The sequence below is a fragment of the Carcharodon carcharias genome, chromosome 3 (assembly GCF_017639515.1).
Source record: "Carcharodon carcharias isolate sCarCar2 chromosome 3, sCarCar2.pri, whole genome shotgun sequence".
NCBI classification, from domain to species: Eukaryota; Metazoa; Chordata; class Chondrichthyes; order Lamniformes; family Lamnidae; genus Carcharodon; species Carcharodon carcharias.
This window is the reverse complement of record NC_054469.1, coordinates 213689898-213715909: the sequence shown is the minus strand read 5'-3', so window position 1 is coordinate 213715909 and position 26012 is coordinate 213689898. Positions and strand designations below refer to the sequence as shown.

At 42.5% G+C, this 26012-nt stretch overlaps 1 protein-coding gene across 1 annotated transcript; it reads left to right on the top strand.

Moving 5' to 3' along the window:
• The first annotated feature begins 973 nt into the window (after nt 1-973).
• Nucleotides 974-18650, top strand: LOC121275905 (leukocyte elastase inhibitor-like). Its single transcript, XM_041183720.1, has 7 exons — nt 974-1677; nt 5693-5869; nt 8550-8687; nt 9982-10099; nt 13347-13489; nt 16875-17042; nt 18038-18650. The coding sequence occupies exons 2-7, from the start codon at nt 5702-5704 to the stop codon at nt 18440-18442; spliced, it is 1140 nt and encodes a 379-aa protein (XP_041039654.1). The 5' UTR covers nt 974-1677; nt 5693-5701; the 3' UTR covers nt 18443-18650.
• Nucleotides 18651-26012: the final 7362 nt, after the last annotated feature.

Sequence of the window (26012 nt, the reverse complement as noted above, 5' to 3'; positions counted from 1 at the left end):
GCATTGTATGCTTCTCTTTAGCTTTTATGCTGTCCCTGACTTCCCTTGTCAGCCATGGTTGCCTCGTCCTCCCTTTAGTATGCTTCTTCTTCCTAGAGATGAATTTTTGCTGTGTCTCCCAAATTACTCCCAGAAACTCCTGCCATTGCTGTTCCACTGTCTTTCCTGCTAGGCTCACCTCCCAGTCAATTCTGGCCAGCTCCTCCCTCATGCCTCTGTAGTTGCCTTTATTCAACTGTAATACCATTACATCTGATTCCAGCTTTTTCCTCTCAAATTGCAGAGTAAATTCTATCATATTATGGTCACTTCCTCCTAAGGGTTCCTTCACCTTAAGCTCCCTTATCAAATCTGCCTCATTACACATCACTAAATCTAGAATTGCCTGTTCCCTAGTGGGCTCCACCACAAGCTGCTCCAAAAAGCCATCTCGTAGACATTCCACAAATTCCTTTTCTTGGGATCCACTACCAATCTGATTTTCCCCATCTACCCGCATATTGAAATCCCCCATGATCACTGTAACCTTGCCTTTCTTACACACCTTTTCTATCTCCTGGTGTATCTTGTGCCCCACATCCTGACTACTGTTCGGAGGCCAGTACATAACTCCCACTATGGTTTTTTTACCTTTGCAGTTCCTCAACTCTACCCACACAGATTCTACATTATCTGACCTTACATCATTTCTTGCTATCGATTTAATTTCCTTTCTTACTAACAAAGCAACCCCACCCCCTCTGCCAACCTGCCTATCTTTTCGATAGGATGTATATCCTTGGATATTTAGCTTCCCAGTCCTGATCCCCTTGCAGCCATGTTTCCGTAATGCCCACCACATCATACCTGCCAATTTCAATCTGCGCCACAAGCTCATTTACTTTATTTGGTATACTGCGTGCATTTAGATTCACTTTCAGTTCTGTATTTCCCGTCCCCTTTCTCATTGTCGTCCCTTTATCTGATGTGCTTGAGAAGTGAAGGGGAATGAGGGTGAATTTCTTAAGGGTTTCTCCAGCTCCAATGTACTAGGCTTGTCGGAGGAACTGCAGAAACCCGGGGAAATGGTGTAACGGGTGTCGATGTTGTTTTGCTGGAGTTTCTGTTGCTCTTGAGCTCAAGGAGAAACCCCACAGCAATTCACCCCGTTCGGCTTTTAACAGGTGATGAACAAAATGGTTTTGAATTATCTTTTTCAAAGTAATTTGAGAATCAGATTCAGAGAAGGCCAAAAGATATTGACAATATTGAGTCCCATTGGAGGAAATTCTCAGTGGGGAAATAATTGCCCAAATCAGCTATGCCGGCGATGAGATGTGTCTGCAGCTTTCACTACAACACAGCCATGTCCCACTGCACTTTCAGTGTAACTACACGTCGTTGACCTGTATTCGGGAGGGTTTATACTTTCTGGGGCTCTGTCAGCTTTTGTTGAATTGACGTGTACACTTCTCACAAGCTCTGTAGGATTTAATTCCGCAACAAGTTGGAAAAACAAAAGCAGGAATCTCCTTGTGTGTCTGGGGAGAGGGCAGTCTCCGCTGTGACAGGAGTCCTATCAATCTGAGGGCGGGCGTGCGGTCACTCCGGGTTAAAACCCGCCCCAGAGGCAGCGCACAGAGCGAAGTGAACACACTGAGAGGAAGTGTTGGATGCTGAAAGGTAGCTGTGCATAAGGTAAGTGTCTTTATGTCTCACCCAGAGGTTTTAGTCTCCCTACACTTCCCCGTGAGCGCTGCAAACCTTCGCTAACTTCATCATCAATTCCCTTTTCGTGCATCAGAGAAACACCAGCCATTTCATTCATGTGGAAACTGTCCTTTCTCTCTCGGTCTGACTGTCGACAAACACTGATTGTCACCGAGCTGTTCATTTCGGATCGGATACAGGGAAATTTGCAAACTTGCATTTGACTTTATTTTAGTAGCCCAGCCCCAAAAGATGAAAGGTCACAGTCCTGAAAGGTTTAATTTATTTCTCTCTCCACAAAAGACCCACTGAGTATTTCCAGGATTTTCTGTTTTTCGCCGAGATTGCCAGTATTTTGATTTTATAAGAATAAGTAGACACTGGGGTATCTGGAAAAGTTGTGAATTTTGATCATATACTGAAACTGAACATAAGAGTGAACTGTTTTTCTTCCCTTTTGTAACAGTAATAGGGCATTTAGATAACTATAAACCATAAAAGGTGAAATCAGAAGCAAGGATTGGTAATATTACGTGACTAGTTCCTGCAAGTATTCATAATGGACGACCCGAGAAACATGCCCAAGACAAACAGAATGAAGCAAATTAAAACTCATGACTTTTAAAGACCTAGAGAGGCTAACAAGGCTCCAAATGAATAAATCACTGGGAATCGATGTTATTTCCCCCAGAGTGTTGAAATGAATGAGGTGCCTTGTTAATAATACTCTATTCTACTCTGCATTGCTATCATGGGGCAAGGTAGTAATGCACCTCAAAGTAATGTAAGGCAGGAAGTAGGATATTGCTGGATATTTGATTGGCCATTTTGCATTCCATGGTGCAACATGTTTCTGCTACACCAGAGATGAACAAAAAAATTAGGGTCCCAATATGAATACTGAATGTATTTTACAGCGTCATTATTTAGGTGGTCTCCTTTCAGACCTGAATCTTGCTTACCTAAAGTGACAGGTCGTGTTCAAAAGGCAAATTCCACTTTTAAATAAGCCAGAAATCAGCCATCAAAGTATTTGGCTGTCAGTTGTTTCAGTTCGTTCATGGTAGCTGTGCAAGGGCTGTTTCATGGAACAGATCAAAATCCAGGCTCAAGGGAGATGTCCGGTAACATAAACTGATTCACTTAGTTTGGTTTCCAGTGAAAAATTGAAAACTCAGTTATAAGCAGAAAATGTTGGAATCACTCGACAGGTTGGTTAGCATCTGTAGAGAGAGAAATGGGATTAATATTTCAGGTAAACATTCCTCAGAACGAAAATGCAAGGTGGGACCAGATCAAGTTATTACAGTACTTTGAGCTTCCAACTATTTTTATTTCAACAATGAACAAAGAGAAGGTTTCTGTGTTTCAGACAGCTCCAGATGTTGGCAGCAAAAAAAAAAATCAAATCCCTCTCAATTTAGCACAAGCATTATGCACCACTGATTCACATTTCCAGGAAAACTGCTACCAGGCATGGGTGTGAGATGATTGTGCAACTATTCCATGTTTAGAGCCAAATTTGTTTTCATTTTATTTCTCTTTAACTTTGATTTGAAGATCCACAGAGAAATTGCTAAAGTGTTTACATCACCAACAATGCCAGTTACAAAACAGCTCAGAATTGTTCCTGCTGAGAGCTGATTCTAAAGAGGAAAATGCAGCAAAGGAATAGAATGTCTTCTTTAGAAAGTGGCCAAGTTACTTGTTTGTCAAAGAGAAGCATTTGATTTTAAATAGGTTTGTTTTAATACACTAATTTGCAGCACTACTGAGTGAGACAAAAATACAATAATTATCATCGGTTGTGCCTCAGAATGGTTTTGGTTCACCAGAATTTTGCACATTTAAGGTTAGCTGTTTTACTGAACTGAGTGGGGCACTTTTAAGCGTTTTCTTCTTCAGTTTTCTTTGTTAATTTCTGAAGCCTTGACAATTTGTTATGACGCAGCATATGATGTGTGCCAGGCGGACACAATCCATGAGGGAAATGTGCTCACACTATCACAACGGTTGTGCAATTTGTATTTATTATGAGATACGTGCATTGAATTAGAAGTAACAAGTCCATCAAGACCTTTAGAGATGTAAAAAAAAATTAAATTAAAATATTCATTAACAAAATAAAAGATGTCAATTACATACATAAGACTATAATTGCTACTTTAATAGCTCCTTAAATTCCTAATTAACCTGACCCCCAGTTACACTCTCTTTAAGGAAATGGCCTGAAGTAGATTTTAGATTTGAAACAGACTCAGCAAGTTAACACAATACCCTGGACAGTGGAATTCCAAATGGCTTCTCCCCAGCTTCTGATTTGTAAGACAGCAGAGACTTATGCATAAATGCTGGAGGCTTCATTAAGGCTATTTCACATACTTCTCTTCAATCTTACATGTCCTTCTCCTGACACATAGCCTTTCACTCTCCTTTATATATGCATCTCTCTTCTAAATATGTATATTCTATTGTTTCATATGTCTTTGAAACTGTATTTTCCTCATAATATAAAAACTTTCATGTCACAATTTCCAGTAACCTTTGGGAAAAAATAAACACATTCCTTAGCCTTGCTTATCTGGTTAGTTGTAAACAAACTGAGATCCTTTTGAAATCCAAATATCCCTTAATTTATCTAAAAATGCAAATTCCCTTCACACCTTATATGCTAAGCCAGCATCTATGTTTACTCCTTAGCATTTCAAGCACCTAGATTATTTTGATGATTTAAACTTGCAGTCTGCTTGACTCCAAATATAATTAAATCATGCACAGACAGGCTCAACTATACTTACCCCCAAAAAATCTGCTTTGCAGTAAACCAGAAAAATATTCTGAAAATGATTATACTTTCATGACAACTTGCTGTGTTATTTTGCACCCATTGCTATCTTGTCCACTAGCCATTTATGTGCAAGTATGAAAATTATAGTCAGCCTTGATCAATGTCTGCATTCGATGTCTGCACCTGCCAGCTCCCAGTTGGGACCACAGGATAGTGAATAGGGTCAGATGGTCATCTAGTTTTCCCATCACAAATGAATACTTCAACTGCTGCCTTATTCAGCACACCTAACTCAGCATGAACCAGCAATTGAGCCTTCCTGTGTTCAACTACCTGCTGCTATGTTCTCTAGCTACCAATAGTGACTACACTTTCAAAGAACTTCAGTGGCTGTAAAGTGTTTTGGGATGTTGTGAGGTCAAGAAATATAAAGCTAAATAAATGCAAGTTCTTTCTTTCTTTCTTTATAACCCCTTTCTTTATAACTCACTGAGAACTCTGTGAGTTATTTGATGTTTCCAGTTTTGTTCGGGAAGGATGGAGTTTATTTTTTTGTGATTGATCTACTGAAACAACTTTTCTTAAACTGGCAAATTTCCCATAAGTATTTCAGTGCAAGTCAGAAGGCAAGCTATTTAATAGATTACTAGATTTACTAGGTTTACTGGAATGTTACCTGGAATGAAAGATTGAGTTGTGTGGAGAGACTAGAGATCCTAGGGTTGTTTTCCTTTCAGTAGCTAAGATTAAGAGGAGAATTGGTAGAGATCTTTGAAATCATGATGAGTTTTGATAGAGTAAAGAGAAATAACAACAATTACATCTTCCTTTGTTTCCTAAATTTTCAAATATTATAGTGACACATTATCTGCTTCATTGATTGCAAATGTAACTTAGTTCTCTGGAATGTGTTGATTTTAAAATCTGGTTTTGAAAGAGGTGCCTTGAGACTGAAGTCTTTGTCTCACTGATGTTCATCAATGAACTGTCAGTACGTTAGTTAATCAGGAATGATAATATTTGAATGGCCTCTGTCTGCGCCGTAACATTTCTATGGTTGTATGGTTCTATAGAGACATACAGAATGAAAACCCTGTGCCCAGTTTTGCCAATTTTTATGCTCAGTCTTCAACCATGATAAGTTATTAATTTCATGAGAAGATTATTTGATCAAAATGGCTTTAAAAATCTGTTTTACATTTATTTTTTTTACAGTTCAAAACAATGGAGGACTTGAGCAAAGCAAATTGTCATTTCACTCTTGACCTATTCAAAAAGCTGATTGAAAAAAATCAAGCTGGCAACATCTTTTTTTCACCATTCAGTATCTCCACTGCATTGGCCATGGTTTACCTCGGAGCAAAAAATAATACTGCATCTCAAATGGCAAAGGTATGTAGAAAATTACTCTGAAAGGTTGTTTTAAATGTCTTGAACGTGTTTTTATTAATAAGTCCTCGCTTTTGCCAAACTCTAAACAATTTCAACCATGACAGCTATTGTTGTGTCTGATATTCGTCATGGTCAAGTAGGTTAAACGTAGCTCTCGTGTTCAGACAAATATCCACAGATCCTCACTGTAGTTATACTAAAGGAGAATGCAAGCCTATTTTGATAAATGAAATGCTATACTGCATTCTGATCCAAATACTAGAGTGTTCGTTGAGTTTTTCACAAGCCATCTCTCTTAACAATGAGAAATGTTATTTCTCTTAATTTACTGCATTTTGGGAGATAACCCACTGAAATCTCACTGCTACATGAAGCTTATGGTTTGCTTCACTAGCTGGCTGTATCTTGTTGTACTTGGTCCTCCCCACTGCCTACTACAGGTGAATGAGAATAGGATTGTTAAACTTGATGCACTTTGCCAATTAATCATGTGGCAGAAAATCTGTTTCTGCCTCTTGGCTGTAAGCAAGCATGACAATGAATATGAAGGCTTTTTGCCTGTTTGGATAGAGATTTTCAGTGAGGTGTGTGCATCTCAGCCTCCATATGTTGTTTGGCAAATAGAGTTTATTTTGGGTAAAGAGGTTCATCACCAAAGGAAATAGGGATGAGCAACAAACACTGGCTATTGATATGCAAGTCCTGTATGGACAATGCTGTGTCCATGTGCTCATTTGACATTGCTAGCCTATTCACCACTGTTTCACTTAAAGAAGCCATAGATATTTGTGCTGCAGCACTATATCATAGTGATCTAGTCCTGCCACCATTGCGTGAATCAGTATTCATTGAACTTATGAACTCAGCAACTCGCGCATTTGAATTCAACTTTAATGACACCATGTATGCCCAACTTGATGGCATTGCCATGGGATCCCCTCTAGGCCCAGCTCTTCCCAACATCTTAGTTGGGTTCCATGAGAAAGAGTGTCTTCGATGGAATGGCACCTAAGCTCCTATCCCTTGCATACTTCCAATATGTGGATGATAATTTTGCTATAGTTAAATCCGCAGCTGCATGTAATAATTTCCTCGCAGGTCTTAATGGGCTCCATCCTGCACTGAAATTCACCTTGCAAGTGGAGCAGTCAAATGAACTCCCTTTCCTTGACATACTAGTTGAGGAATCTGCCAAGCAGTCCTCTACCGTGGTCTACCTCAAGCCTACCTTCACTGAGATTCTTACAGTTCCATGCACTATGAGGTTAGTCTTATTGGCAACCTTGTAAATAAGGCCCAAGCCGTTTGCTCATCATGTGAGCTTGATGCTGAAATAGGGCACTTCAAAGGCATCCTGTGGCTAATGGCTACCCTGAGTCATAGAGTCATAGAGGTCTGCAGCACAGAAAAAGGCCCTTCAGCCCATTGAGTCTGCGCCAGTCAAACAAGTGCCTAACTATTCTAATCCCATTTTCCAGCACTAGGCCCATAGCCTTGTATGCCATGGCATTGCAAGTGCACATCCAAATACTTCTTAAATGTTGAGGGTTTCTGCCTCTACCACCCTTTCAGGCAGTGAGTTCCAGATCGTTTCACGCTGTATATCGGGCAAACTCATGAACAGGCCCAAGGCTACCACTTTCAGCCCTGAAATGTGCCCAGTCTGCCTCAGATTATCCTGGAAGAGCAAGGTATCTCAAAACTTTGAGAAACAGGTGAAGATAGATGTTTCAATCTGCTACATGTGGTAGCAACATGAGTGGCATTCACCACTAACAGGATGCTGCTGTCAAGCCAAAAAGACGTTCTGCCTATCACCCAAATGAGTAATTTTAGTGCCAGTGTGCTGCTAGGTATGTAGGTTGCATGTCATAAAAACTGGCGGATCATATGAAACAGCATGTCCCAGTCGCTGTTCACAATGCGTAAGGTATAGACCATACCAAACCAACATTCAGCATAGTGTTCAACATTAGATATCATTCCGTGATTGTACAACATTTGGGCTAAATAATCCTCAAGGTGCTAAGAATTACACTAACAACCAATTTAAGATTGTCTGTCAGCTCACAGTATGGTGCATTTACATGTACTGGAAATTACATAGATTAATAGACAGGGCTCTGTTCTTTGCAGACAAAAAGGACATGTACAGACATTGTGCCTCTTTCAGCTAAACAAAATAAGTGACAGCCATTCGCTAGGTCATTCCTCAGGGCCATGTCTTGACCGATCAGAGGAAAGCTGCCTGGTTTAAATTCCAAACAATGCCTGGCAATTAACTGTCGGTAGCCATCAACAGGTGCATTCTCCATTCTAACGCCTCTACCACTCAGACTCCATTTGCCAATCAATCAGCACTCTCTTCTCGTATAAGTTGTTGTTTCCCCTGACTTTGGTATTTTCTTGCAAATTGACCTGATAAGTGCAAGATGAAAAGCCTCAACAAAAAATGTCTCTTTTTTCAGCAATACTTAAGTTCTGTACTACCAACTATTAATATTAATGGACTTTAGCAGAAAAGTAAGGGAATCAGGTTGATTTGGAAGCATTGGTCAGCAGTGTTATCTTTAGATTGATTACTCAGTCCCATTTCCCCAATGCATTACAAAGCATTAATTAAGGGTGTGTGAATTATTCATTGCTTAATGTTTGTTTTGCCTATTTATTCTGATAACAGGCTCTCCATTTTGATCAAGTTGGAGATATCCATTCTGGATTCCAGAAATTGCAACTAGATATTAACCGAACTGATATTTCAGGTCTGTTAAAAGTGGCCAATCGACTTTACGGAGAGAAGAGCTTCAACTTCCTAGAAGTAAGTTGTGAGTGAGTCACCTGTTCCCAGATTCTTCCAGCGCTCAGGAACCAAGCTGGAAGACTCATGCCAGTGTTGTTCACAGATTTGTTACGGCACAGAAGGAGTCCATTTGGCCCATCGTGTCTGCACCGGCTCTCAGAAAGAGCATTATGACTCAGTGCCATTCTCCTGGTTTTTCCCTGTATCCTTGCACATTGCTTCTTTTTAATAATAATCTAATGTCTTCTTCAATGCCTCGATTGAACCTGCCTCCACAAAACTTCCAGGCAGTGCATTCCAGACTTGAACCACTCACTGTGTGAAAAGTTTTTTCTCCGATCACATTTGCTTCTTTTGCAAATCCCTTTAAGTCTGTGCCCTTTTGTTCTCGATCCTTTTATGAGCTGGGACAGTTTCTTCATATCTACTCTGTCCAGCCCCCTCATGATTTTGAACATCTTTTTCAAATCTCCTCTTAGCCTTCTTCTCTCCAAGAAGAACAATCCCAACCTCTCAAATCTATCTTCGTAACTGAAGTTTCTCCTCCCTGGAACCATTCTTGTAAATATCTTCAGTACTTTCACTGTGGCACCCAGTACTGTGCACAATACTCCAGATGAGGAGTAACTAGTGTCTTATATAAACTCAGCATAACTTTCCAGCTGTTGTACTCCACGCCCTTATTAGTAAAGCCCAGGGTACTATATACTTTATTAACTGCTCTCTCCACCTGTCCTGCCACCTTCACGCAGGTCCCTCTGCTCCTGCACAGCATTAAGAATTGTACCCCTTATTTTATATTGTCTGTCCATGTTCTTTCTATCAAAATGCATCACCTCACACTTCTCCGCATTGAACTTCATCTGCCACCTATCTGCCCACTTCACCAACTTGTCTATGCCCTTTTGAAGTTCTATACTGTCCTCACGGTTTATAACACTTCCAAATTTTGTATCATCTGCAAAATTTGAAAATGTTCCCATGCACACCAAGATCTAGATCATTAATATATATGAGGAAAAGCAACATTCCAATACTGACCCCTGGGTAACTTCACTACAAGCCTTCCTCCAGTGTGAAAAATATCCATTGGCCATTACCCTCTGTTTCCTATTGCTCTTATTATTGTTCTTGACTCCCCCTCCGCACCCCCCCAATAATCCCTTCAAGGGACAGAGCTGAATCTATTGTCAATGTTTGTACATTGCTGCTATAGATGATACACCAATTCTGGCGATCCACTAATTGTTCAAGGGTTCAAAGACTTCCAAGCTGGACAGTATAACTAATTTTCCCTACATCCATTATTCAGGAATTCTGTAAATCCACAGTCAAATTTTACGGAGCAGAGATGACTGGAGTTGATTTCCAAGCTGCTGCAGATAAAACAAGACAAGAGATCAATAAATGGGTAGGGGCGCAGACTGAGGGTAAGTCCTCCCCATTGTTGCAATTATGAGGTTTACAAAATTGTAATGTTTTGAGACTGTTCTGCAGTCTGCCTGACAGTAATCCTGGGTGTTTGATTGTTAGAGATTTAAGATGGATCAGATTGTTTAACTTGGAAGGAGGTGCAAGGTGTTTATACTTGGAAACAATGGCAGCAGCCTGTGTGTTAACAGTGGATAGACTGCGATTCTCCAAAGTCCCAGAAGAGTGTTGTGAATGTTGTGCTCTAAATAGTTGTGCTTAAAGCAGTCAATTTCCAAGTAAAAAGAGAGTTGTGGTCTCAAGGATAGCTAATCATCATTTCTGCCTGGATACAAAGCCCATGCGATTCACATTGCCATGGAGGTGGACTTTGAGAGGGGAAGGGTTTGTTATCCCTGAAAACTCACAATCAAGGTTAATCTGCCAGGATCTGGGAGAGGGAGAGCAGCTCTAGGCAATAAGACACTGTGCCTCACCATGCGGGTGGGAGATCACGCTCAGATTGAAAAGAGTGAATTCATGAAGAGTTAAAGCAAGGCTGAAATTCATGAGGGGTAAAACATGCCTTGTGCTTTAGCAAGAAACTCAGGGAAACAACCTCACTGTCGGAGGCAGTTGTGGGTTTAAAGGTTCCAAGGCTGAGAAAGGAAAGGACAGGAGCTAAAAATCACCTGGAAATGGTTTCAGGAGAATTGATTATGTAGTGAGAGGACAGTGTAAAGTATTTCTGTGAGGTGTGTTTTCGATTGAGCTAAAGGAAAAGGGGGAATGTTCTCTCTTGTGGTTTGCAGTATAAATTGCCTTTAATAATTTTAGTCTTTTGTTACAGTAAATGTCTTCAAAACATGAAGTATTGTGTCATCCTTGGTGTTATTAACTGGAATTTCAAATTTCTTTTTAAAATCATTGGTCTGCATAGAGATTGTAATGACATTCAGCCATTTGCAAATTGAGGGTGAAGCAAGAATTGAAGTTTAAAAATGCAATGTATAAATCTTTGTACCAGCCATTTTGTCAGTACATTAAAAAAAATCCATTATTCAACATCGGGGATATTTTATGAATTAGCCTCCTCAGCAACAGCAGTGTGAACTTGTAAAAAGTACTTTAATGTATTATGTAGAGTGAAGCTCGATTTAGAAATCAGACTGGTGGCCAAGAGTAAATAATTCCTCAGACTTGAACCAGATTAACTTTGTCTCAGCTATCCTGATGACAAAATGAATTGAGTTGAACAATAAGATGTCCATCCCACAGGTCAGGTTGTAGGTTATGCTGGCTGCACACAGTTGCATTTAGTGGCTTTGTCTGATCTTCAGAGCGTTTCTGTTGTGTACAGAAACATGCTTCATACACCCTCCATTGTCTGAATATCTGTGCGCAATGATGCACTTTGCTACAGAATGCTGGTGTACTTTGATTGAGCATATGTTGATCAGAGTTACTTGAAAAATTGCGTGGAGGCAGTGGTATAACCAAGGCCCAATGCTGATTATCAGTTTTAAAATAAATTGAGGAGGTTGGGGTGTGATTTGGGCCCAATTTTATGCTACATCCAAATTTCATTGATCCTTTAAGGCAATTGTGTAAAACCTCTGCTGCTGAATAACACGGCCTCAACTCCTGCACACAGCAGCAGCCGACGCAAAATTCCTGAACTTACGTCAATTGTGAATAAGCTACAAATGTACTCCTATAATCTAATGTGTAAGGTGATCAAAAGTAATTTTTCTGATGGTTTATGTTTTTTTTTCCTTTTCTGGTTTCTCCTCACTCTGAAAGATGATTTATTTTCTTTGATTGCATCTTTGTGGTGTTAAAATGTACACTAAATATTCAAAATCAGTTGGTAAGGGCGGGAGAGTTTCCTGATCAGCCTGCAGAAGACAATGACAAACCACTGCAGTACTTTGCGAAGCATGACCATGGACCAATCCAACGGAAGTTCATGGTCACCAATGCCCTTTTGGAGCGTGGTACCTGAAGTAGGAGGTGAAGGCATGTAACAGTGCTGAAACTGTAGGAGGAGAGTTTCCTGCGTGTGTGTGACATCAAAGTCAATGAGTTCTAGGCAACTGTCTGCACTAAAGACGGTGAAAATTAGCACAGAGTCCTCCTGTCGAAGACACGGGGGCTTGGAGGACTGAGAGGGGAGCGCACCTTCATTGGCAGCTGAGCAAGTGGTTAGTTTTTTTTATTCATTCATGGCAAGTGGGCTTCACTGGCTAGGCCAGCATTTATTGCCCATCCCTAGTTGCCCTTGAGAAGGTGGTGGTGAGCTGCCTTCTTGAACCGCTGCAGTCCATGTGGTGTGGGTACACTGACAGTGCTGTTAGAGAGGGAATCCCAGGATTTTGATGGAATCCTACTTTTACACTCGGTGCTTTTCTAGAATGACAGTCAAAGAGGGTGAAAGACAGAATGAGGTTTTATATTGTTTTCCAGCTGAAGATATGTCAAATGAGAAGGATTTACATGTCTCATTTACATTACTATGAGCACCAATGGTGCAGGGATCCTATTATAATCAGGACAGAATGATCTCTTTCAGCTGCATATTAAATCTTACCCAAGGAGATTGAAATTCAAAATATTTAATCCAGCAAATTTCATTATAATTAATCCTACAAATGAAACCAATGGTGTCACCATGTTTTTGGGTACTTTTTATTGTTGACTGACATCTTGAAGATTCAATATAACCACTGCTTGTAAACAAGCTTCTCTTCAATGGTTTTGTTTGTAATTATTGTAAGTGTAGCAATATATGGTATTATAAGCACCATAGGAACAAGGAACTCAGGAAAAGAAATCCCTGCAGCTCATCTGGCTCATCTTATCATTGGTATCTGCTAAAACATAGGCTATGGATTGCCAGTGTATTGTAAATTATCTGTTGGAACAAAGAAAAGCTAATTTTAAGAACTATTGGATGTATTATTTTCAGTTAACAATGTTTTTGTACAAACTAACCCCTCCAGTACTCATTTAACATGGGTATGAACCTATTTGGGAAATTGGACCATCCAACCCAGCATGTTGATATTCTGTGGGAAAAGCCTCCCACTTCAGTGACTATTCTGAGAAAACATTTTTTAAAAGATGTAACGAAACATTGTTGAGAAATATCAATTTGATTTTTTACTCTCCTGAAGTTTTAAATTTAGAAGATAAATGACTGATGATTAAACTTTCTAAGTCTTTTTCCTGTGTACTGTAGTTTATATAGAGAATCTTTCTGTTCAGGTAAGATCCAAGACTTGCTGACTCAAGGGTCTCTTAACAGTGATACCAGACTCGTGTTGGTGAATGCCATCTACTTCAAAGGAAGCTGGGCTGAGAAGTTTGATGAACGAAACACAAAGGAGATGCCATTCAGACTGAATAAGGTATACTAAACATGCTGCCAATACTGAACAAAGATCTTTTGTCTATTTATTTCTTCCCCCAGAAGAAAACACACAACTTATGGCCCTGATAATTGAATATTATAATTCAAATAATGACGTTTGAAGGTTTAGCTGAGCTTGGATCAAGAACAAAGGGGCTAAATTGGAACCAAAATTAACATAACAAATGTGTTTAGCATGGCTTAGGGTCATTGTGTCATTTCTACCATTATGAGATGTGAGTTTGGTGAAAGCCTAGAAAAAGAATCGGGGCAGAATTTTAACCTGGTCCTGGAACCCGGGATTCAGAATACAGGGACTGCTTCTTGTCCCAGTCCTGGCCATAGCTGCCACTGGCACTGCTGGGACAACAGAGCTCCTGGCCTTTCAGATTGGCCGGCAGTTCTCTGAGGCAGGAGCGCAGCCTCTCAAACAGGTGGAAGTCCCACTCCCAGCCAATTAACGTTGCTCGGAGCTTTAAGTGGCTGTGAGGTGGCCATGATCAATGGGGAAGCATTCCCGCCGACTCTTCAGATGGCGAGATGGGAAATCCCACCATCCAAATAATCCTGCCTGTGATGCATTCCAATTGTTGAGGCTTGCTGATCGGTAATACCAATGTATCTACATAACGAAATAATATAATATCTGCATTCAAGGAGTTTAAAGGAACAGCTAACTTTTTAAATCCATAATTATTGATTTTAAGTGACCTAGTACCCGGTACCAGAATAAAGGTTCATTTTACAACAGAGAACATTTCTGAATGACAAATGGGTCTTCTCCTGTGGTGTTTTGTTTATTGAAAACTAAATTTGTATTTTGATTGGTCCAGAGGTGTAAATTTGGTAATGTGTCTTAGTGATTAAATGGTCGGCCATTTACTTAGCTGTAACTTTCATAAAGTGCATCCCACACCCCTCAAAACCATATCTACAGGAAAGAGTAAAGTTGATTGGTTGTAGGTCCAGCATCATGACTACTTATCTTGACATAATAATGAGTACTCTTGTCAAACTATGGCAATTATTACTGTCTCTTGCAAATTAATGTAGTATAACATAATGCACATATGTAATAATACTCAGTTTTTTGTCTGTGCAGATTTTTATGATTGGTCAGTTTAAGTTGCACAACTGTTCATGTGTTTCTTTGGTGGGTGTGCCTGGTGAACATAGATACACGTAGAGGACTGGAGTGCAAGATGCACATGCGGCTACTAATGTTTGGTGGCAGTATTAGCAGCAAGGTGGGGGGTTTCTTGGAGAGGGGAAACAGCAGAAGGTAGGAGGAGCCCAACAAAGTTACCCGGGCTGGAGTGATTGTTTCCATCAGGGATGGGATGGGATTGATGGGAGGGATATGGGGATGGAGTATGTGAGATGGGGAATGGGATTGATGGGATGGATGGAGATGGCATAAGAGGGGTGGTATGGAAGAGAGAGGGTGGCATGGGAGGGGTGGATGAGATGATGGAATTGGTTTAGTGTGGCAAAATGTTGGGACAATTATCTGATACAAACTATTAATCAATAGCTATTCTCTGTGCTAAAAATGAGGATTCACTCGGCTTGAAGGAAAAAGTTTTAGAAAAGCTGTCAGGTGAATTTAATAAATACATCAGGATTGACCAGAAAGACCAAAAAAATGATAACAGTCTACATCCTCCCCAGGTTTCTCCAAGGTCTAATTCCAATGGAGATGCCAGCGCACAAACTTACGCTCAAGGAAGGTGTAGTTACAATGTTGCTGAAGAACTGCTGAATCCTAAACAAGGACATCGGCCTGGATTTTCATCGCCAAGGCAGTAGCAGGAGTCGGGAAAATTCCCGGCTTGACCCACATGCCAGGGGAGAAAGTGCCTGTAGAGGTGGGAGCTTCATTGCTGGGTGTGGTGCGGGGTAGGGGGCTGCAGTCGGGCCACTGGGGAACAGGTCAGAGGCAGCCACAGGTGTTGCCGGGTGGCAAGGTGAGCTGTTTGAAAGGCCCACTTTGGTGCTGTGGGGCTTTGTCACAGTTAAAATAAAAGCAGAGAGGCCTTCCAGCCCTCACCCTCACATCTCCTCACCTTGCTCCATCCAGGCTAATTCATGCCCCCTCACCCTCCATTGCCCCTCATACCTCAATGTTACCCTATAACCCTGCAACATCACCCCCAAGACCCCTCATGCCCCCTATGCCAAGCAAGGTGGTTCACCCACCACCCTATAGCCACTCTGGCCCTCTATGCCAAGATATAGCACTTCCATGCCCATTTACCCACTATACACTGCAGAGCACCAATGAAAGTGATAGTAGAATGTGTAAACAAATCTTTAAAAAAAGTTATTAATTTATTCCTGACCTGACTGTATGAAACTTGTGGAGCAGTAGGACGTGCCTATCTCTGCAATGCAGCAGCCAGATGGAAGTACCGGATGCAGGATTTTGGCACAAACCAGTCCGCATCCTTTAAAGACATTCCCGAAAATCAGGCAGCCTGGGAATAGGGTCAGGAGTCCCGGAATCGGGACCTGCCAGCCATCTTTAAAGGGCTCCCATGTCACGCCAATTCGGTGAAAATCCAGCTTTGGTCATGGAATAAAATGGTGAGTTAGGAAGCTGTTTTCTTCGATGATAGATTCTGTAATTAGCAGGCAGATTTCAAGGAAATATTGCGTTTATTCCTCGGACAATACTGAGCCCATCAGATGTAAAGCTGCCTTTTCAATTCAGGAGAAAACAGTTCCCATTTAAACTTTCAGGATAGAGAAGTCACAAGGCCAGATTCTTGACAAGATTTGTAGTTATATTCTTGGGCCTGTTTTCATTCATGGAGAGCTTCACATCGCATTTCCAGAGAGAGAAGTTTTGATTCTGTTAATGTTTTTGCTGAAAGAATAACTAGAAATCCAGTAATTAAAGAAATCCTGTTCCAAAAAGATACAAATATCACCACAAAGATTTTGTGAGTCTCTGCTAGTAAAGAACAACATGTTTTTCAAAGTTAATAATGTGTTTTGACTAGCTCAGAGAAGTAAATTTAGCAACTTGGCTTAGTGACCAAATGATCTGGGGAAACACACGTGGTTCTAGATCCCAAATCTCTCAAAAACATATATACAGTAAAGAGTAAAGTTGGTTAATTGTTGCAGATCATATTTATGTAGCAGTGTGTACTCTTGTTAAACTATGTGCAATTATGACACTGCACTATAACACATTGCACATGTACAACAATATGTTTATTTTGCAGATTACAGCATCATCTGAATTTTTACCCATATTTTTATTGTGACTGGTTTTGCTTCTTTTGAGTAATTTCTAGAACTATCTCTTTCCACACCTTTTTCAATTAATTCAATTTTAAGAAGTAATGATATGCAATGAATGTTGCTGTTCACAGAATGAAAGCAAGCCAGTGAAAATGATGTCCCAAGAGGAGGAGTTTCTTTTCTGTCACAATCCTGAATTGAAAATCAAAGTTCTTGAGCTTCCATATGTTGGTAATGACCTAAGCATAATTATCTTGTTGCCAGATGATATCATGGATGATTCTGCAGGTCTCAAGCAGGTACAGTTTCTTTTCATGATTTAAAGCGTTGACATACTTTACGTGGAGTCTGAGATTTGACATACAGATGCAGAACCCATTACTCTGTGAGCTGCAGGATTTTGACCCAGCGACAGTGAAGGAAGGGCGATATATTTCCAAGTCAGGATGGTGAGGGGAACTTCCATCCAGGTGGTGGTGGTGTCTCCATGTACCAGTTGCCCTTGTCCTTCTAGATGGTAGCGATCGTGGGTTTGGAAGGTGTTGCCTAAGCAGCCTTGGTGAATTTCTGCAGCGCATCTTGTAGATGGTACACACTGCTGCCACTGTTCATCGGTCGCAGAGGGAGTGAATGTTTGTGGAAGGGGTGCCAATCAAGTGGGCTGCTTTGTCCTGGATGGTGTCAAGCTTCTTGAGCATTAGTTGAGCTGCACTCATCCAGGCAAGTGGAGAGTATTCCATCATACTCCTGACTTGTGCCCTGTAGATGGTGGACAGGCTTTGGAGAGTCAGGAGATGAGCTAGTCGCCACAGGATCCCTAGCCCCTGACCTGCTCTTGTAACCACAGTATTTATATGGCTAGCCCAGTTTCTGGTCAATGGTAACCCCCAGGATGTTGATAGTGGAGGATTCAGCAATGATAATTCCTTTAAATGATAAGGGGCGACGGTTAGGTTCTTTCTTGTTGGAGATGGTCTTTGCCTGGCTCTTGTGTGGCACATTCACAAATGGCAGCAAGAGATCCTCTGGTCATCCAGTCTGTCCCACACAATTGTGATACCTTGTGTATCACACGATATACACTCTGTACCCCACCTAGAAATCAGGTGATTCACTGGGAGAGGTGAAAAAACATTTTAAAATCTGGGCCAATTTGTTGGGGAGAAACCTGATTTTGCTCCTCTGTTTCCTTGCAATCAAAACTAGTCCAACAGATCACTGTGGGCCTGATCTTTTTACCTGAGCTTTTCTTGTTTTGGTCTCTAACTGATATCCCTGTATTTTGGTCCATCAGCTGGAGAAGGCACTTACTTTCGAAAAGCTGCAAGAATGGACACATCCGAACCGAATGCGAAAGATGAATGTTCATGTTCGTCTGCCCAAATTTAAACTGGAAGATGAGTATGAGCTCAGCTCGCCCCTGTCCAGCTTAGGCATGCGGGATCTTTTTGATGATTCGAGGGCTGATCTATCTGGAATGACTGGAGCTCGTAACCTATCCGTGTCCAAAGTTGTACACAAGTCTTTTGTGGAGGTGAATGAAGAAGGAACTGAAGCAGCAGCTGCTACAGCGATGGTCATCAGATTTCAGGGCTATAACGTGCCGCAGAGATTCATTGCTGATCATCCCTTCCTCTTTTTCATCAGGCACAACAAATCAAATAACATTCTGTTCTTTGGTAGATACATGTCTCCCTGAACACTCCTTGTTAATGCTGCATGCGAAAACTTGAAAGTAAAATGTTGCAATGCTTGATCAGTAAATGCAAAGGAATAATCCTAATCCTAATTACAAATATATAAAATTAATTTATAAAATATATAAAAGTAATTTCATCACTTGTGAAAACTTCTGATTTACAAAATCTTCTTTGAAATAAAATCTACCATTTGAAATGAATAGAAAATATGGCTCAGTGATTATTGTCTTCAAATCCTTCAGGACAGATTTTATATCATGCTTGATTTGGACAGTGGCAAATCCCCATTTTTTAATTAATTTTTTAAATATTAAAGGCATGTATTCTTTGGAATAAAAATAGAAACTACTGGTAGGAAATAATGGTCTAGGTTTATCAATTTCAAGCATAAGATTGTTGCTACAGATTGAAAAATCTTGTTTAGTACATTAATCAGCATCCAAAACTTCAGGATATGTTAATTTCATCAGAAGATATATACAAACATGGGAACAGGAATAAGCTATTCAGCCTCTTGAGCCTGTTCCACCATTCAATTTGATGTATCTTACCTGGTATGGGGGTAACATAGTGGCATGGATAGAAGATTGGCTGGCCAACATGAAGCAGAGGATAGTCTTAAATGGGTCTTTTTCAGGCTGGCACAATGTAACAAGTGGTGTGCCACAAGGATCAATGCTGGGACCTCAACTGTTTACAATTTGTATTAAAGACTTGGATGAAGGGATGGATGTGACGGTTGCCAAATTTGCTGATGACACAAAGATAGATAGGAAAGTAATTTGTGAAGAGGACAAAAGGAAGCTACAAAGAGGTATAGATGGGTAAGTGAGCGGGCAAGGATCTGGCAGACAGAGTATAATGTGTGAAAATGTGAAATTGTCCATTTTGGCAGGAAGAATAAAAGAGAAGTATATTATCTAAATGGTGAGAGATTGCAGAGCTTTGAAATGCAGAGGGATCTGTGTGTCTGAGTGCATGAATTGCAAAAGGCTAGTATGCAGGTAAAGCAAGTACTTAGGAAAGCTAATTGAAAGGTCCGAGGAATATTCTGGTTTAAGATTTCAACACTCGGAGTCCAGATGCAGTATTCCAGTGGTTCCTTTATTACGTAAGCGGGGAGCAAACGCTAGGCAATCCAGGTGCTTCTCCCCCAAGGTTCAAATGAGACCTGACCCCTTTGTTGGATGTATACCATTCGCATGCGTCCGATAGTAACTGGGAGCCAGGGTTTAAAGCAGAAGTTGGAGGTGGTGATGTTGCAATGTAGGCTCCTGTATGTGTATGACTGCTCAGTGGCTGTCACACAGTATTCCCCCTTTCCCTTGTATCCTGTGTGGGTGTGATGGTTTTCTCTGTGGGTAATTTCTAACATACAACCCTCCGTTCGGTTGTACCCGCATTCGTTCAGCCCCCCCCCCGCTGTTCCGACTGGATTGGGGCAAATCGTGAGGCTACCTTTCCTCCTGCACCCGCTCAGTGATACCCCTTGTGTGCCCTCATTCTTGTGAATGGCAGGCATGTCTATGGGGTAGTACCGGAGGGAGTCTTTGTCTCGGATTAACCCAATGTTGGTACTGAAGGTGCGGGCCCACGTCTGCTGTGACTGAGGAGATTGCCCCTACCATGCCTATCATATTCATTTGGATTGTGGTGCACTTCTGAATCACCGGATACACCCTGGTCATTCCTTTCAATGTACAGGCGTCGATGACCCCTGGGTTCTTGGCCATCCCCCACAACCAGGTACTGTTGATCCAGCCTGGTCCCTCCCCCCTTTGGATCTGGGCCAGATTGTGTCTTTATTGCCCAATCATCCACTGGCCATAAGCGTGGCACAGCTGGCCTTTTGGGGGGCTGTCCTCTTGTCGTTCCTCCCTTCCTATTAATTGATTGGTGGCTTTAGCATGGGTCTCTATAACGCGTACGCTTTCCAATAGAGATGCCTCACTCTTATGAGCAGCTGCCTCATGATCCCTTTAAGATTCATGACCTCGGAGTTGATTCCTTGAATGTTGAGAGAGTTTACCAGGGAAGTCCCTGTGTTCACCCCTGTCAGTGCTTTGTTAACTAACCCTGTCTTCTGGCGGTGGAAAGCAGCATGTCCCCTGGATCTAGTGGCGTCGGTGGCATCAGCCACCTGACTAATCACAGCCTTACTCAGTAATTTGTATAGTTTTCATAGGGGCGCTTGGTTACTGCAATACTCAGGCAATTGAATACCTGCCAGGTTCACAATTACTGGTACAATTTCATGTTTAATGTTATCATACAATAGTTCACCGTCCATATTCAGTACCAGTCCATTCTGTGGCCCAGGGTCATGTCTGGGCAAGATAGTCTCTGTGGTGTCATTGTGTCCTGTGATAGCAGGTTGGTGTCAGTCCGGGGTCTGCCGTTGTAGTCAACTCTGCGTGTTTGGGCCTCAAGATCCAATGCCAGGTATCTGTCATTCCCAAGTCCTCCTCCCCGAGACAGTGACCCCAGTTGTTGTTGTCCCGGAGTGTGAAGGTAAATTATGAAAAGTCTCTCACACATTGTATCTGGACCTGTGCCCCCTTCGCAAATGTCCAGAGTCCATCCAAACCATCGTTAATCCGGAAGCATGTTGAGCCCTTGTTTTTCCATTGGAGTTTCATTCCCATATCCGAGCTCTGCCCTAGGCTCTCTCCATCGCTCATTCCAATGGATAGTTGCATAAGCCTGGTGCCACACAATATCTGTCGCTGACATTCTTGTAGTATAAGCCCATACAGGCCGCGGCTTCACGGTTTATGTTCTGTATGTCAGTGGCTGCAATAGCCAGGGCCCTGGTAATGATTACTGACACCCAGCTTTTTTCCATCTTGGCATGGAGGTTACCCGATTATTGTTATTTCTGTAATGAAGCATACTGCTGGTGATCACCAGGGGTTAGGTCGTATATAAGAGGCAGCTTTCTCCTATTCACCCCTCCTTGTGTACAGCCCACGGTGACCCTCCCCGTAATTGAGGATTCCCCTTTTGTCTTTCAGATGGCCAGTCCTCCAGATCGGGAATGAATCCTAAACCACTTGGCTAACACAGTATGGACTGCTCGTTGCCCATTCTCCCCCCACTGCCCGGTAATTCAGTCTTTCTTACTTATGTCATACCTCTTCAGTTGTGACCAGTGTTTCCACCTACCCTTTCCCTTCACATCGACGCAGGCACATGAATCGCTGGTCAAAATAATGTTGTATGGTCCAGTCCATTGTGGGACAAAACCTGGTTGGCTCGGGGTGATTTGAACAAACACCATGTCTCCGACCTCAGCTGGTGGTGACGGGGGCCCCCCTTTTGTCCTCTCTTCTAAATCCCTGATAGCCTGTTGGTCCTTCACTTCCTGTTATAATTCCTTTAGCTGTCCATCCAATTGCTTAATATAGTTTTTAGTTTTATCTCTGATGGGTCCCCTATCCTCGCTTCCGGTGGCAATACCCACTGGCAAGCGCATAGTCCTCCCGGTCATCAACTCATAAAGGGTTAATCCAGTTGTCCTGTTGGGGGTAGCCCTCAGTCTCATCAATATACAGGGGAGAACATCCACCCATCCCCTACCAGTTGCTGTGATTGCCTTTCCAATAGCGTTTTTTAATGTGCGTTCAAATGTTCTGCCATTCCTGAGCTTTGTGGATGGCAAGGTACGTGAGATTTCTGTTTTACCCCGAGCAGCTCACACATCCTTTTCATAACACTGCCCGTAAAATGCGTTCGTCGATCTGAATCTATCTGTAAAGGGGTTCCCCACCTTGGTACCACTTCAAAAGCGAGGATCATTGTGACTGTGGTGGCGCTGCATTCTCTGGTGGGGACAGCCTCTACCCATCTAGTGAACTGGTCGATTATGACCAGGCAGTATTTCCTACCCCTGCTGTCGGGAAGGGGTTCTGTAAAATCTCGCTGTAGGTTTTCCCATGGGCCCTTGGGGCGCAGCTGGTGTGATAGCCTTACTTTAATCGGTTTGCTAGGGTTTTGCTGGGCGCGAATGATGCATCTCTGACAATACTCCCTGCCAATGCCAGTCCACCACCAGTTCTGAAGCAGCCAACTGAGCGTACTGCCCCGTCCGCTGTGGTCTGGTTCATGATAGTTTCAACAGGGTGTATTGTGTACAGTTCGGGGCCATTGCTAACAGCCCTTTCCTCCATATTCCGTCTTTTCCCGTGGTGGCCCCCGCCCTTCTCCATTTTTCCTTTTCCTCGGGATCTGTATCTGCCCATAATTTCTGCACATTCATCTCCTCTGGGCTATAAGCAGCCACCCGGACTATGCGCAGTTCTTCATTCTTGGCTGCCTCTTTGGCCACTGCGTCTGCCAGCATATTACCCCTTTGTTGCTGGTTTTCCATCTTCTTATGAGCCTGTATATTAATAACTGCTAACTCTCGTACTACATTCTCGTGCCTTATGTGGCCCCCTCCTGTGGTGATGAATCCCCTCCTATTCCAGGCTGCCATGTAGTTGTGGACTACCCCGAATGCAAACCGGCTGTCAGTATACATGTTCACCCTCTTGCCTTTGGCCGCTTTGAGGGCCTCCATAAGGGCAATCAGTTCAGCTACTTGAGCTGACAGGGTCCCTTCTAATCCCTCTTTTAGGATAGCCTCTTCTTTCTGGTCTACTACTACCCACCCCAGTCTGAAATTGCCAGTTTATGTATCTTCTAGATCCATCCACATAAAGGATCAAATCTGAGTTCTCAGGTGGTTCATCTGAGATGCCCCCCTCCAACTCTTGGTCTGATACTGGTGCGGTTCCCCTTCGGATATCATTCCATCTGCTGGATTAACTTTAGTATCCCTTATGATCTGTGCTGCCTTATCTTTTCTTAGTAACACAGCTTCCCATGCCGCCCACCTGGAGCCTGGCACTGCTTCCAGTTTCCCAATGTTTAACAACTCCACTAAAGTATGCTGGGTGTGCAGTATTATTTGTCCAGACATGGTGACAGGTTCACACACCCGTACTGCGCACACAGCACAGTCTAGCGCTGCCACACACCTGGCCAGTCCCTTCACTACAAGGGACTGCTGTGTGGAATAATATGCTACGGGTCTCATACTTTCTCCTTGTTATTGTGTCACTACTGCATTGTAAAACTCCTCATCCATACTGCTGTAAACGTGGAATGGACGGGACATGTCGGATACCTTGAGGGCCGGTGCTGACATGAGACCAGCCTTCAACCCTGTATACGCTGTCTCTTGCTCTGGCTCCCATTCGATCTTTTCTGTCCCGGGCTTTCCTCCCTTTACTAACCTCTGTATCGGCGCCGCCATTGCTGCAAACTGGGGTAGGAAGTTGCAGCAGTGGTTGAATGGCCCCATGAGCTTTCGGACCCCCCTTACTGTAGTGGGACAAGGCATGTCCGCGATGGCCATTTTCCTGCCCTGTGTTAGGATCTTATGTCCCTAACTGATCTCGTGTCCTAAATATCCAACCAGCGTTTGTCCTACTTGCGCCTTTTTGGGGTTTATCTTAAATTCAGCATTTTTCAGTGTCCTTGACTACCAAGAGGGCTCCGATGTGGCCCCTTTCTGATTCTGACGCTATTAGGATATCAGCTATATATTGTAAGATTGTACTGTTGTAAGACTCCACGTCGCACTGACTCAGCTTCTCACTCATGACCCGATGGAAGATGTTCGGGCTGTTGTGGAATCCCTGTACCTCACCCAGGTATACTGTCTCCCTCCCACAGTGAAAGCAAATTTATCTTGGGATTCTTGGTCCAGTGGTATCGACCAAGATCTATTGGCTACATCTAAAACTGTAAATATTTTATGTTCGGGTTTTTACAATTAAAACTCACCTCGGGTTTGGGGACAGCTGTCACAGTGGCCCACCGTCTCAGTGGGGTCTGTAACCTCCACTGCCAACACCTTTATCTTAGATTTCCCTATGTGTTTATCTACCCCAGTGGCCCATCTTTCTAGCTCATCATATGTGTTCTTGTCTACTAGCCCGGTGTCTAGGATTGCCTGGTGGGCCAGGCTAAGGCCATCCTTGTACAACTGCACAAACTGTACATCATCTCAGTTCGGCGCGGCACCTACACCCCTGTAGTTACAATATGCCTCAAACTTCTGATTGCCATATTCATGGGCACCACCGCCCTTTTCTTGTTTTACTCCAGTCACTATATTCCAATTAACTGGGGCTTACACTCAAACTTGTGCTATTTCTGCTCTAAAGACTGGGAAATCGGCTTGCTGCTGTGCCTGGTCTGCCTGGTTGTCCGGGCACCGGGGGCACATACTCTATCTTAATTGGGGCCATGGGATATGGGGGTGCTGATTCCCAACCCGCTTCCCGTTGTTCCTCATATCCTGCTGTCTGTCCTGCCAGCCCATTTCAATCTACATTATCTGCATATTGTGGAGCTGCTGGTAGCTGTGTTAAAGCTGGCGAAACTGACATGAGATTTTTTGCCTGTACTAGCCCTTCATTTTGGGATTTGTTGGCCAACATTCTATTTACTCTCTTACTTAACTCTACTTGTTGTCTTAACAATAGGATCCATGCTTTATCATCTTTGTCTTTTTTCTGATTATCCCACCATTTTCTCTGATCGGCGGGTGAGTCAAATGTGTTCCAAATGTTCTTTATCATTTTGCCTATCAATTTCTTATTTTGACAGCTTTATGATGTGTCAGGGATCCCTCTGGTCCCCACTCGAGTTTGTTGCTACTGGCCATCTCTGGGTAAGACGGTCAGTTGTCATCAGTGGTACAGTTCTTACTTGGATCCTTTCTGACCAAACTCGTTACTTGCGACTAACACTGGATGTAATTATAACAATTTATAATACAAGCGTTTCTACCCCACCCTTACCACTCCTTGAACTATTGCCTGGAGCGTAGGCTTCGGATACACGGGGCGCCTGGTACTTCCTGGGTCTGGGCGGAGTCAGACTGAGTATGAATAAAAATGTATTCACGCTGTGACTCATCCCGGTTCCGATTCAGTGTCCTGCGTCCTTTCTACCCTGCTCGCAAGGCCAATTGAAAAGTCCGAGGAATATTCTGGTACAAAATTTCAACACTCGGAGTCCAGGTGCCATATTCAAGTGGTTCCTTTATTACGCATGTGGGGAGCAAACACTGGGCAATCCAGGCGCTTCTCCACTGAGGTTCAAATGAGCACAGTTTATATATCTTTTATTATCAGTTACAACTTAATGGTGTTGGTTAGACAAAGGCCACAGCACAATGACCCCCCTGGTGGGCTGATAATTGTGTTCTTGTACAGTAATTGCAGTACAATTGTCCTTTTGAAGATGGCTTTCAGATGGTGCAAAATGGCCTTCCCCATTTCTTGACTGAGTTATCCCGTGTCCCCGCCCGTGTGTGTCTCCCATTTCCTAATTGCAAATTTACAGCTGAGCCCTTTGTACAAGTTTTTAGCTTTCATGTCAGGCTGTGATTGTCTGTGTCTGCTTTGGCGCCCTAGCTGCTGGTCCTGGCTGGCATTTTAAAATAATTTTCTCCATCTTCAACTGCGACACAGCCATGTCCTACTGCACTTGCAGTGTAACTACACGTCGTTG